This window comes from Lithobates pipiens, unplaced genomic scaffold (assembly GCF_037356315.1).
Source record: "Lithobates pipiens isolate NorthernLeopardFrog02 unplaced genomic scaffold, aLitPip1_a1.2 Scaffold_8, whole genome shotgun sequence".
Lineage (NCBI taxonomy): Eukaryota > Metazoa > Chordata > Amphibia > Anura > Ranidae > Lithobates > Lithobates pipiens.
The window spans coordinates 111,612,808-111,625,556 of NW_027507903.1; the positions used below are offsets into that span (position 1 = coordinate 111,612,808).

At 46.4% G+C, this 12,749-nt stretch overlaps 1 protein-coding gene across 1 annotated transcript; it reads right to left on the reverse strand.

Moving 5' to 3' along the window:
* Positions 1 to 10,087: 10,087 nt before the first annotated feature.
* LOC143961983 (uncharacterized) lies at positions 10,088 to 10,646 on the reverse strand. Its single transcript, XM_077471327.1, has 3 exons — positions 10,557 to 10,646; positions 10,353 to 10,476; positions 10,088 to 10,272 (listed from the first exon to the last, which is right to left on the reverse strand). Exons 1-3 carry the CDS (start codon positions 10,611 to 10,613, stop codon positions 10,088 to 10,090), a joined length of 366 nt encoding a protein of 121 aa, XP_077327453.1. The 5' UTR covers positions 10,614 to 10,646.
* Between the last annotated feature and the right edge of the window lie 2,103 nt (positions 10,647 to 12,749).

Genomic DNA, 12,749 nt, shown 5'->3' on the forward strand with positions numbered 1-12,749 from the left:
CCTTCTTTGAGCAGTTCAGTTCCTTTTTGGAGTGGGCTGTCCAGGATGTGTCGGGCATCAACTCAGTCATTCACTACCTGGATGACTTCTTATGTGTTGGCCCGGCAGGCACGAACGTTTGCCCGGTGCTGTTGGGAATGCTGCAACATCTGGCGGAGCGCTTCGGTGTCTCGCTGGCATCGGGAAAGACAGAAGGGGCCACAGCTTGCATCACTTTCTTGGGGATCATGATTGATTCAGAGAAGATGGAATGCAGACTGCCCTTGGACAAATTGGAGATGCTGCAAGAGGAAATACGAGGGACCGTCGGGGTTCGCAAGTTGCAACTGCGTCAGTTGCAATCGTTGTTAGGCAAGCTGAACTTCGCTTGTCGGATTATTCCAATGGGGCGGATCTTTTGCCGCGGTTACTGCGGGGTGTCCGGGCCCCAACCCATTATGTGACCCTGAAGCAGGACCACAGGGACGACCTGAGGGTATGGCAGGCATCATTTAATGGGCGTGCCCTTTGGATGTCAGGTCCAATTAGTAATTGGGACCTGGAATTGTTTACAGATGCCGCAGGGTCCACGGGCTTCGGGGCCTACTTTAAAGGCCAATGGTGAGCGGAACATATGCCCTCAGAGTGGTCTGAGGCCGGGTTTTTGAAGAACCTGGTTCTTCTGGAACCATTTCCCATTGTGGTGGCCATGGAAATTTGGGGGGAATCTTTTCGGAACCTGAAGGTGTGCTTCAATTGCAACAACTTATGGGTGGTGCAAGTGGTCAATCGTCTGACAGCGGCCTCTGGGCCGGTGGTCAGGCTTTTACGCCATTTGGTTCTGCGTTGCTTACAGGTGAATGCTTTCATCTATGCTTTGCACCTGCCAGGGGTTGACAACACGCTGGCTGACGCTTTGTCTCGTTTTCAGTGGGACAGGTTCCGGGGACTGGCACCAGAGGCAGAGCGACACGGGATCAGCTGCCCAGCATGTATTTGGAGCATAGCGTTGGAATCGCAACCAGGTGGATCAAACTGTCCTTGAGTAAGGCTACCTGGAAGGCCTACTCGAGGGTATGGCAGGAATGGTCGGAATGCCTAGCAGCGATCGGTATGGCCCCAGGCGATGCAGGCATGGCTCAAGCTGTGTTCTACTTCCTTAGCAAGGCTATGGAACGGGGGGGGGGGGGGGGGGGTTTCGGCAGCCCCAATTGACAGAAAACTGGCAGGGTTGGCCTTTTTGTTTAAATGGCAAGGGCACCGGGATTACACAAAAGAATTCTGGTTGAGGCAGGCAGTTAAAGGCTATCGGAAGGCACATAAGCAGAGGGATGGGAGGTTTCCGGTTTCTTTTAATGGGCTTTGCGGCCTATGTCGAGTAGTAAGGACGATCTGTAGTTCTGTTTATGAGCAGGTCCTATTTCGGGGTGGCTTTTTCCTTAGCCTTTTTCGGGGCTTTCAGAATTAGTGAACTGTTTTGTCCGGCCAGGCACAAGCATGGGGGTCTGGAGGTGGGCGATGTTGAGCCGGGCCCTGGTTAGAGACTGACATCTGCTAGTAGGGGCTGTAGGGGCGGTGGAGGCCTTTTTGCACCTGAGGCCGTGGGTTGCGGGCTCCTTTTTTGTGCACGTGGCTAGTTCTTTTCTGTCCAAATTCCAGTTCAGTGAGGTCCTGGTAGAAGCGGGTTTTGACCCGCTGAACTTTTCATTCCACTCCTTCTGCATTGGGGTGGCCACTGAGGCTTCCAGGGCTGGGTTAAGTTCGGAGGCTGTTAGGAGACTTGGGAGGTGGGATTCAGATAGGTTTAAGTTGTATGTTCGTCCGCAACTGTTGGCATGGGGGTTGTTGGTTTGGAAGTGGTTGGGGGGCTGTTGGTTTATGCGGATGCTAGGTTTGTTTTTTCGTGTGTTTAATTCTTCTTGTTCGCAGGTTATGAAACTGGCTTGGTGTGGATTCTAAGCCATTCATACATCTTTTGGGGTTTGAAGAGAGCTGACATTCGGCCAAACGGCAGACAACTTCGGATACCCAGGCATGAGGCGCAGGTTCGGTGGATCGGGGTCCCCGGTATGCGGTGGAGCAGGGTTTTGGGAGAGGTCCACAGATTCTCTCGCCTGGAACGGCCGCCAGATGTCCTGCTTTTACATGTGGGGGGCAACGACATGGGGGCAAGGTCCATGAGGGACCTTATCAGGGACATAAAGTGCGATTTCCTGAGGTTAAAGGCTTCCTTCGTGGACTTCGTGGAGGTGGGCTCTGTCTGATAAAAAGGTGGAAAGGGCTAGGGTAAAGGTTAATAAGGAAGTAAGTCGATTCTTTATCAGGAATGGGGGCCTGGCTATTCGCCATCGGGAGTTGGAGATTGAGACTTGGAGGTATTTAAGGAGTGATGGGGTCCAATTAAACAACGTTGGGACGGACCTGTGGGCGTTGGGCCTCCAGGAGGGAATTCAGCGGGGGTTGTGTGTGTGGTAGGGTTGCCACCTGTCCAGGATTCACCCGGACAGTTCGGGTTTGGAAGCATGCGTCCAGGTTTCAGACTGCCTGAAACCCGGACACATTATTCAGACTGGACCATGGCTTCCCAGCAGGGTTACTGGCTGCAGTTATCTAAGCTGAGAGTGTCTGTTACACCCTCTTTCACACTGCCTAAAGCCAGCACTCCCCCCAAACACACACACAGACAGGAGAGGAGAGAGGGCTTGATCTGTACCTCTTACTCTCTTAATTAGAAGTCCAGCAGCCTCAGATACATCTGGATGAGAGGTGCTGACTGCGAAGGGGTGAATGAGCTCACCATCCATCCCTGTCTGTGACTGAAGTCTCCTCCCTTCTCTCTCCTGCCTCTGAGAGAGTACACTTAGGTAAATCAGGGTTCTCAGAGCACCTTTACATCAGAGTTCCCCTTTACACCAAAGGGCACAGTGTTCCCTCTTACATCAAAGTCCTCTCCTAACGTCAGAGATATTAGTGCCCCCCCTTAAATCAGGGTTCCCAGAGCATCCCTTATGTTAGAGTTCCCAGAGTTCTCCCTTACAGTGAAAGGGACCTTTGCAAGTTCAGATGTAAAAGGGGAACTCTGTGGACTCTGATGTAAAGGGGAACTCTTGTTATTAATGTCATATCATTAGAAATGTTATTTAATAGCAAAATATATGTATAGTTTATACCAAAAAAAATAAAAATAAATGTGCGCCGGTAAAGTGTTCAGGTTTGACTTGAAGAAAAGGTGGCAACCCTAGTGTGTGGTGGTGCTCAAAAGGGTAAGGTTTTATGACCTTTCGTGCTGTGGCAGTTCTTTGGGGTCAGTAGAAGAAGTTAAAGAGGGATTCCACCTACAAAAAAAATATTAAAAGCCAGCAGCTTCAAATACTACAGCTGCTGACTTTTAATAAATGGACACTCACCTGTCCCGGGTTCCAGCGATGCCGGCAGCCGAGGCCAATCGATCGCTCGGCTCTCGGCTGCTGCCGCCACCATTCTAGGTGAGGGAATCAGGAAGTGAAGCGAATCGGCTTCACTTCCCGGTTCCCTACTGCGCATGCGCGAGTCGCGCGGGGCAATAGGAATTGTCCGCGCTGTCTCTGAGACCCGTGTGTGTCCCAGCAGACAGCGCGGCAGGACAGGAAATGGCGTAGACTCCCATGCGAGTCTATGCCCGGAAGTGGGTGTAAATACCTGTCTTTGACAGGTATCTCCACCCCCCTCCCCCCTGAAAGGTGCCAATTGTGACACCGGAGGGGGGGAGAGTTCTGATCAGCGGAAGTTCCACTTTAGGGTGGAACCCCGCTTTAAGTGGTGCAGGTAGAAAATATGTTGTACCCATTCATGGGGATGGGGGTGGTTGGATTGTACTTCCTGGTTACAAGGAGTTAACCTGGAAGGGTAAAAGGGGTAGGTCACTGCGCTGGTTTGGGTATAGCCTCCGAGACAGGGGATTCCGTCTGGAGGTCAAGAGGTAAAAGTTACGGATGTAGTGCGCAGTGACCAGTAGGTTCTTGCTTACAAAGTTATTTATGGAACGTTTATATTGATATATATTTTGTTAATAAATTAAGGCCGGATAGCCATTTACTCCAAATATAGTCTGGTCATTTATTAATAGGGGTCGAGTTTGGAGAGGGTTGGGTATGTGGCAAGGTTGCATCACGCTGGGCATTAGTCACTACAGATGCCATGCCTGTGCCATTCTGCTGACGTTCAGTGTGCAGCGGTCGGGAAGCAGTTAATCCCACATGCGCTGACATCTCATACATCTTGTGAATTACCAATTGTCTTTTATGGAATAAAATGTCTTAATAATGCTGCACTTGGATGGCGCTGCTCTCCTTCTGTCTTTGTCAGTATACACAAAGGCATGAGCACAGACAGGAGAAACAGCACAGCTTGAGGCAGATGAACAGGAGTCAGCACAGCAGAAAAACATTAACCCCTTGTAGCCACCTGCCTACAACTGTGCTCTCTCCTCCAATCAACATGTTTTTTGTTAGTACATGGTCTTTGCTGTACAAATGATTAACTCTTTGTGCTGTGTCTCCCTTTCCCAGTCTAATCTCTGCAGCAATGGGTATTGCCAAGTCAGATTCAGGTACATACACTGTTTGCAGCAAAAGTTCATACTGTATATTGGTGGATATATAAAAAATACATATATTGATTGGATATAGTAAAATGCAGAGCTGCATTAATTTGTTTCTTATTTATCTTTTTTTCTAACTCAGCTGTAAAGTATTATTCATTGCTCTTTTCTTCCAGTGTCTCGGCAATATGTTTCAGGTCTTTAAGCAACTAGGACTGATTTTTTTGATTCTGACATGAACATAATCTTGTTACATTGCCCAGTTTTCTGCCTCTGTGATGGTAATGGCAGTGGTGTGTCCATGTGTGTTTAAATGTGTGGAGGGGAGAGTAATATTCCATTAGAATCTAGAATCAACTCACTCAAATCAACCACTGTGCATACATGATGAGACAATCACAAGAACAAAACCTATGAGTAGTACTATAAAGCTGTCTTTCTTTACTTATTTAGATTACAGTGAGTGGTGTACTTAGAAGATATCACGGCACCCTGGCCAAGTGTTCAGAAAAAGTCTGTGGTTGTGCCATTATTCAAAAATACATTTGCGTGATATTTCCACGTTTATCTCAGGGAAATTAAAGCCGTATTAAACCCAAAAACAAAAATTACCGCTTAAAGCGGAGGTCCACCCTAAAATGGACCTTCCGCTCATCGGAATCCTCCCCCCCTCCGACGCCACAATTGGCACCTTTCAGGGGGGAGGGGGGGTGCAGTTACCTGGATAATCCAGGTAACTGCACCCACTTCTGGGATAGCTCTCTGCGGAAAGGGGCGTAGATTACGCCCCTTTCCGCAAGTGCCCGCCCCCTTCCGCAAGTGCCCCGCTGCCTGCTGGGAAACACACAGATCCCATATACAGCGGGGACCGTCTTTATTGCGCAGCGCAACTCGCGCATGCGCAGTAGGGAACCGGGAAATGAACCCGAAAGGCTCCATTTCCTGATTCCCATACCCAAGATGGCGGCGGCAGCACCCGAGTGACGATCTACAGATCGGCTTCGGGTGCCGACATCGCGGGCGCGCTGGGCGGGTAAGTGTCACTATTTTAAAAGTCAGCAGCTGCAGTATTTGTAGCTGCTGGCTTTTAAAAAAAAAAAAAAACGCGGAGTCCCGGTGGACTCCCGTTTTAACAATCTCTAAATGTGGTGGTTATATGTTGGAATACAGACTTGTATATTGTGCAACAATTATTGTACATCACATCAGTATTTAGTAGAGATATATTCTTCAACCAGTAGGTGGCAGTGTTTATAAGTTTGTAGCTGCCTCTATGATATGCTCTATGTCCTTTTCTCTGAATAAAGTTCCTGTTTCCTGTCTGTAGTAAAAGCAGTTGTATGCCCTGACCAAAAACAAAAAAACCTGTAAGGCAAACGCATAATGAGCTAGTATGCATCACGTACTAGCTCATTATGAAATACTTACCTTACCTGGTCACCGCTGAGGGAGCTGACATGTTGCCTCCAGGTCCGCAGCTCTGACACTGTGAGTGGCCAGAGCCGCGATGATGTCACTCTCACGCGGGAGTCCTCTGGTCCAGCAGGGAGCTCTGATTTTCCAGCAGGATCTGCCAGACCTTCACTTCAGAGCACATGCGCCGCTGATGTCAGTGGCTGCATGAAAGTTGGATATCTCCTAAACCGTACAGGTTTAGAAGATATTCATTTTACCTACAGGTAAGCTTTATTATAGGCTTACCTGTAGGTAAAAATATGCAAGAGGATACAACTGCTTTAAGCAGCAAAGCCCAGGTGGACTGTGCATCTGTTCTGTAGGGCTATATATTCAGAATTTCTAACACTATTTGTTTTTTTAGGATTTTTTTCTTATAATTTTTACCTGGTGATCCAACCAGTATTATACTTTCCTATCTTAGGGTGTCTCCAGTCCACTGGAGGAGCAACTGAGACACATGTGGACAGCAACATTGTCAGTGTGGGGGAAGGGTAGTATTATGCCCCGTACACACGAGCGGACTTAAATCCGAAGGAGTTCCCAACGGAGTTCCGCCGGAGTTCCGCCGGAGTTCCGACAGAGTTCCGACGCAACGGACTTGCCTACACACGATCCCACTAAAGTCCGCCCGTCTGGTCCGCGGTGACGTACACCAGGTCCGACGAGACTATAAAACGGAAGTTCAATACCAAGTGCGCCACCCTTTGGGCTCCTTCTGCTAATTTCGTGTTTATCTCGTGTTAGTAGAAGTTTGGTGAGAGACGATTCGCGGTTTTCAGACTCGTATTTTCCAGAACGTTTTTCACTGCTTTTCAGTTTGTGCTTGTGAGGTTTGTATCTGTTTTTTAGTGCGTGTAGTCAGTTCGTGTCTGTATTTTGCAGTGCGATCTAACTTCGCTCGCTGACTTTCAGCTCGCTCTTCACAGGCCTTGCTGGTCTTCAGTGACGTCTGTTAAGTTCGCTCTGACAATCCGACCGTTTTGAAGCCATGTTGCGTGTACGTACTCGTCGTCGAGTTCGTGCTTTGCTTGCGCTTGGTGTTGTAGTTCATTCTGCAACCCAAGAACAGTCCTTGGACGGGGTGTTGAGGAGTTCATGGACGAAGAATTGGTTGCTCCAGCGTGACCAGTTCTCGCACATGCCTTTGCTTCGTGAGATCCGGGAGAATAATCCTGATGATTTCAGGAATTATCTCCGGATGACGGACCCCGTTTTTCACCATCTGCTGGCTTTGCTGACCCCTTATATCAGCAGGCAGGATACCTGCATGCGGCAAGCCATCACTCCGGAGCAGAGGCTCGTCGCCACGTTGCGCTACTTGGCGACAGGGAGAAGCCTTCAGGACTTGAAGTTCTCGACAGGCATCTCCCCCCAGGCTCTGGGGATCATTATCCCAGAGACCTGTTCTGCCATTATACAGGTCCTGCAGGAGGACTATATTAAGGTAAGATTTAGCATTTAACATCACATTTTATTGTCTTTAATGTTTGCTAATGCCTTGTATTTCTTTCCTCAATCTCTAATTACCATGATTGCAATATGCTGTGAATGTCCCCTTTGTCCTCATGCATGCTGCAATCTTTTAATGCTCCTTTTTTGTTTTTCATGCATATTTGCCTTCATTAAACCTCACCAACATGCTATGGTAGGCCCATATCCACCTAGTCTAGTCACTTAAAATGTCTTTTGTCAGCTCCATTCTATTGCTTTATCCTAAAACCAAACATTTTAAAGATTATTCCAAATGGTCTGTGTCCCCTTAACTGAATCCCCCCCCCCCTTAATAGTATCCCAAATGGTCTGTGTGTCCTTTAACTGGATCCCCCCCCCCCCCCCCCCACACACACTTAATATAATTCCAACGAGTCTGTGTGTCCTTAAATTAATGTTGAATTATATATTGTATTTTTAACACACTTCAACCCTGGAATGATTTTCCCCCCTTCCTGACCTTCATCACTTTTTTGGGTGATTTGGCAGTGCGTTGTTTGAATTAACAATTGTGCGTCCTTGTAACATGGCTCCTCCTAGTAAATTATCTTCATTTTATTAGCACAAAGCGATTTTGTATTTGGTTGTCTTTGATCACCTCTGCTTTTTTAGTTTTGGTGATTAACCACCAACAAACCCAAAATGCATTTTTCTAAATATGCTTTTTTTTCTCTCTTTTCGCTCTAAAGAAAGATAGGCACAAAAATATATCACCATGATTTTTTGGGACATCATTTGATGCTGATACGTAGTCTTTTAGTAAACAAAAATGTGTTAAAATGAATCACAATTTAAGAGTTTCTTGATTGTTTTGGTTAAAAGTTCAATCGTTTCGTAAATATGGTCTATTTTGCTGGCATTTGTAAAATCTTGCCATTTTTGAAAATAGTAATGGCGTTGCTAACCGTTTGTTTTTTTTTTTTTTTGTTTTTTGTTTTTCTGGTGACTGCCACATTATGGCGGACACATTGGCCAATTTCCATACATTTTTGTGACCATTGTCATTAATACAGTGATCAATGCTGTCAAAAATTGTCTTGATTACTGTAAAAATGTCACATGCAGTGAAGGTGTTTTATTAAGCACAAGGGGGCCAAGGAATGGTTTAAAGTGTGTTCTGGGTGAGTGTTTTTCTTAACTGTCTGGGGGATGGGCTAGCAGTGACATGACCCTGATCACTGCTCCCAATGACAGGGAGCAGACGATCGGTGTCATGTGACTAGGCAGAAGCGTGAAATAAAGTTTGTGTTGTAATGTACAATGTTTAATGTGCAAAAGTACTTATTTTTTTTTTTTTCTGCTTTTTGCCTCCCCAGTTTCCTTCATCGCCACAGGAATGGCAGACTGTGGCATCCCATTTTGCCACCCGGTGGGACTTTCCTAACTGCGGTGGTGCCATAGATGGGAAGCACGTCCACATTGTGCCACCACCCCATTCGGGGTCATACTTTTTTAATTACAAGGGGTTTCACAGTATTGTGTTAATGGCGGTGGTGTCGGCACAGTATGAATTTCTCTATGTGGACGTGGGGAAGAATGGCCGCATGTCGGATGGAGGAGTCTTCGCCCAGACGGAGTTCTACCGCCGTCTACAGACAGGTGGCCTGGGCTTGCCACCTGATTCGGAGAATGTGGAGGAACTACCCTTCGTATTCATCGCGGATGAGGCTTTTGCTCTTGACAACCACATAATGCGGCCATTCCCCCAAAGAGCCCTCACCCCGGAGAGGAGGGTTTTCAACTACCGGCTGGCCAGAGCGAGAAGAGTGGTGGAAAATGCTTTTGGAATAATGGCCAGCCGGTTCCGTGTATTTCTGACGGCTCTAAACCTAGCGGAATACAAACTGAACTATGTCATACTTACGTGCTGCATTTTGCATAATTTTTTACACAAATACTCCAATACTTACTTATCAGGAATAATGCCGGAGGCTGGAGTTGGTCCAGAATCCATGACAGGCCTGGATACTGGCCGTACTGGCTTGGCCCCCCAAAGTGCACGTGAAGTGCGCGAAAGATATGTGACTTATTTTAACGGTAGGGGGGCCATTGCAATGCCACCCAATATTTAATTTTTAAAAAGAGGAAAATAATAAAATAACCTCAAATCTGAAATGTGTTTTCTTGCTTGCTTTTGGTTTGTGCTGTCTCCTATGTTATCCTAGTGCACTTGTAGTGCCAAGTGTATTTTCATTAAATTCAATAAGGCCCATTGTCACTGGATACACAAAATCCCTTTTCCCAAACTGGTATTAAGCATTGAAAGAATACGCCACACATTCTTGATTATTCAAAATTTTAATTTGGCCACATTCACATGTGCCATTGAATATTTAGTGATCTAAATTTTTTTTTGGGTTTATTTAACTTTCTTTGCCAAACATTTTTTTGTTTCCTTTTTTTTCCATTTTTTAAAAACTTTTTTAATTTTTTTTTTTTTGGTGGTTTTTATTTTTCTAGAAAAAATATGAAAAATGTATAAAACAACAATCAGCCACAATCGTAAAAATTGGTGAAGTAACAATCTTTGAACTAAAACAAGGGAAATGAAGAACATGATCGATATTATGGAGAAACGGATTATATTCTCCCCAAAATATCGATCATGTTCTTCATTTCCAGCTGCATATTGTCAATCTGAGTCTTCATGAGATCCAGGCTAGTTCGCATGTCATCTAGTTCCCCATTCCAGCCCATTATCTGGCCAATCAGCCTTTGTGCGCTGTCACTGGAAAATGGGGCCCTTTCCACAAACAGAACATCACCTACAATAGATGGGAAAAATTGGGTCAAAAATTATGCAGTCATACATGGATTTCAACAAGCTGGGGTGTCAGACACTCACCTGGTGGGGTGCCCAGCTCCCCTACTTCCTCCACCTCTCCTTCCTCAACCTCTCCTTCCTCGACATCCTCGGGGGGGGGCACTGGTGCTTGGAAATGTGTCGCTTTCCACAACCACAACATCACCTAAAATAGATGTAAAAACATGTGTTTGGAAATATGCAGGTATACATCGATTACCTGAAGCTGTGGTGTCAGACACTCACCTGGTGGGGTGCCCATCTCCTCTCCTTCTTCCACCTCTCCTTCCTCCACATGCACATCCACGGGGGGGATGGGGCTAACCTCACATTCCTGCTGGCAAGGGTGGAGGTCCCTGGGATCCTGCTTTGTGAGGCTTTTCTCCCCTATGAGAAATTAACAAACAAAAAGGTATACTTTAGCACACAGATATTTAAGGCCAGAACTAGGAAGATGAAACCTTGATTAGAAGTGTTGTACAATTGTCGGTTTATGAAGAGATGCAAAATGTGAAGACATGAGAAATCAATTCACTTTGCCAAAAAAGCAAATAATTTGCTTTTTGTGCCAAGGTTCACACATGCCCAACCCCCCCCCCCCCCCCCCAAGTATACCAGGGAACCCCGTGTGGCGTGTGGTTTACCCTAATAAATGTTCTCTGGTGTCCCACACCTTTGCTCATGAGTGCAGATGTGTTTTTACCCAGCTGCCAAGTGTCCTCTCCTTCAATTACACTGAATGTTCTTTTCTAGTCATTGTATTTTGAAACACATCTAAACCACAATGTCCTAATCATTTGTTGTGTCCTAAAAATTACACAGCCAAAAAATGCTGTTTAAACCCTGTATCATAAACGAGGTTTGCCACGAACAATTTACGAGGGTTTGTTAAAACGATACGATTCTTTTACTGTATACAACATGAAAGCAGCAATTTTTTACATTGTACAAAGGTAAAGCATATGGATCTGTATGCAATAATCATAAAATAGGAACACACGACAAGTACTTACTTTTTTTCAGAACTTTCTTGATCCTTCTGTATTGATCCGGCTCCCTCAATTTCAGGTCAGACCACCGTTTCCTCAATTGGTCTTTTGACCGTCGTACCCCAAAACGATTATGCAGGGTCTTAACTACTTTGGCCATGATTCTGGCCTTGCGCAAAATCGGATGGGTGTATGGTCCATGCTTGCCATCATAATCCCTACTTCGCAAGATTCCCACCATCTCCACCATCTCTTGAAATGCCATATTTGAGGCCTTAAATCTCCTCTTTCCGGATCGGGACGTTTGTGGCTCCGGGGATTCCTGACTACTGGAGTCGTTCATATCAAGCACCTGTTGTGTTTCCGCCATGTTTCTCCTACTGCGCACCGTAGAGAAAAGGGGGCGGGAAATATTCTTGTAAAAGAACGTCAGGGGCGGGCAACGCAGGCGTAGTTCTACGCGTACGCACTGGATCTTAAGCCAAAATGCACATGTCGTACGTACGTTAAGTGCGCAGAAAGGGGCGGGAAACCATGAACTTGACTAAAAGAACAGCAGGGGCGGGCAACGCAGGCGTAGTTCTACGCGTACGCACTGGATCTTACGACAAAATCACACGTCGTACGTACGTTAAGTGCGCAGAAAGGGCGGGAAACCATGAACTTGACTAAAAGAACGTCAGGGGCGGGCAACGCAGGCGTAGTTCTACGCGTACGCACTGGATCTTAAGCCAAAATGCACATGTCGTACGTACGTTAAGTGCGCAGAAAGGGGCGGGAAACCATGAACTTGACTAAAAGAACGTCAGGGGTGGGCAACGCAGGCGTAGTTCTACGCGTACGCACTGGATCTTACGACAAAATCACACGTCGTACGTACGTTAAGTGCGCAGAAAGGGCGGGAAACCATGAACTTGACTAAAAGAACGTCAGGGGCGGGCAACGCAGGCGTAGTTCTATGCGTACGCACTGGATCTTAAGCCAAAATGCACATGTCGTACGTACGTTAAGTGCGCAGAAAGGGGCGGGAAACCATGAACTTGACTAAAAGAACGTCAGGGGCGGGCAACGCAGGCGTAGTTCTACGCGTACGCACTGGATCTTACGACAAAATCACACGTCGTACGTACGTTAAGTGCGCAGAAAGGGGCGGGAAAACATGAACTTGACTAAAAGAACGTCAGGGGCGGGCAACGCAGGCGTAGTTCTACGCGTACGCACTGTATATAACGACAAAAATCACATGTCGTATGTTCGTTTGCGAAAATAGGAACAGAAGTTGGGAGCAAGAAAAACGAAGGTAAGTTTAAACCATTTCCCCAAATAAGTGGCAGATCCTGGAGTCTATCTTGGGCTAAGATTAGGAGAGTCTGAGCTAACATTATGTTTTTTGGCTTGTGTATTGTCTTGCAGAAAAATGAATCAAAAATTCAGGGATCCAGAATTTTTA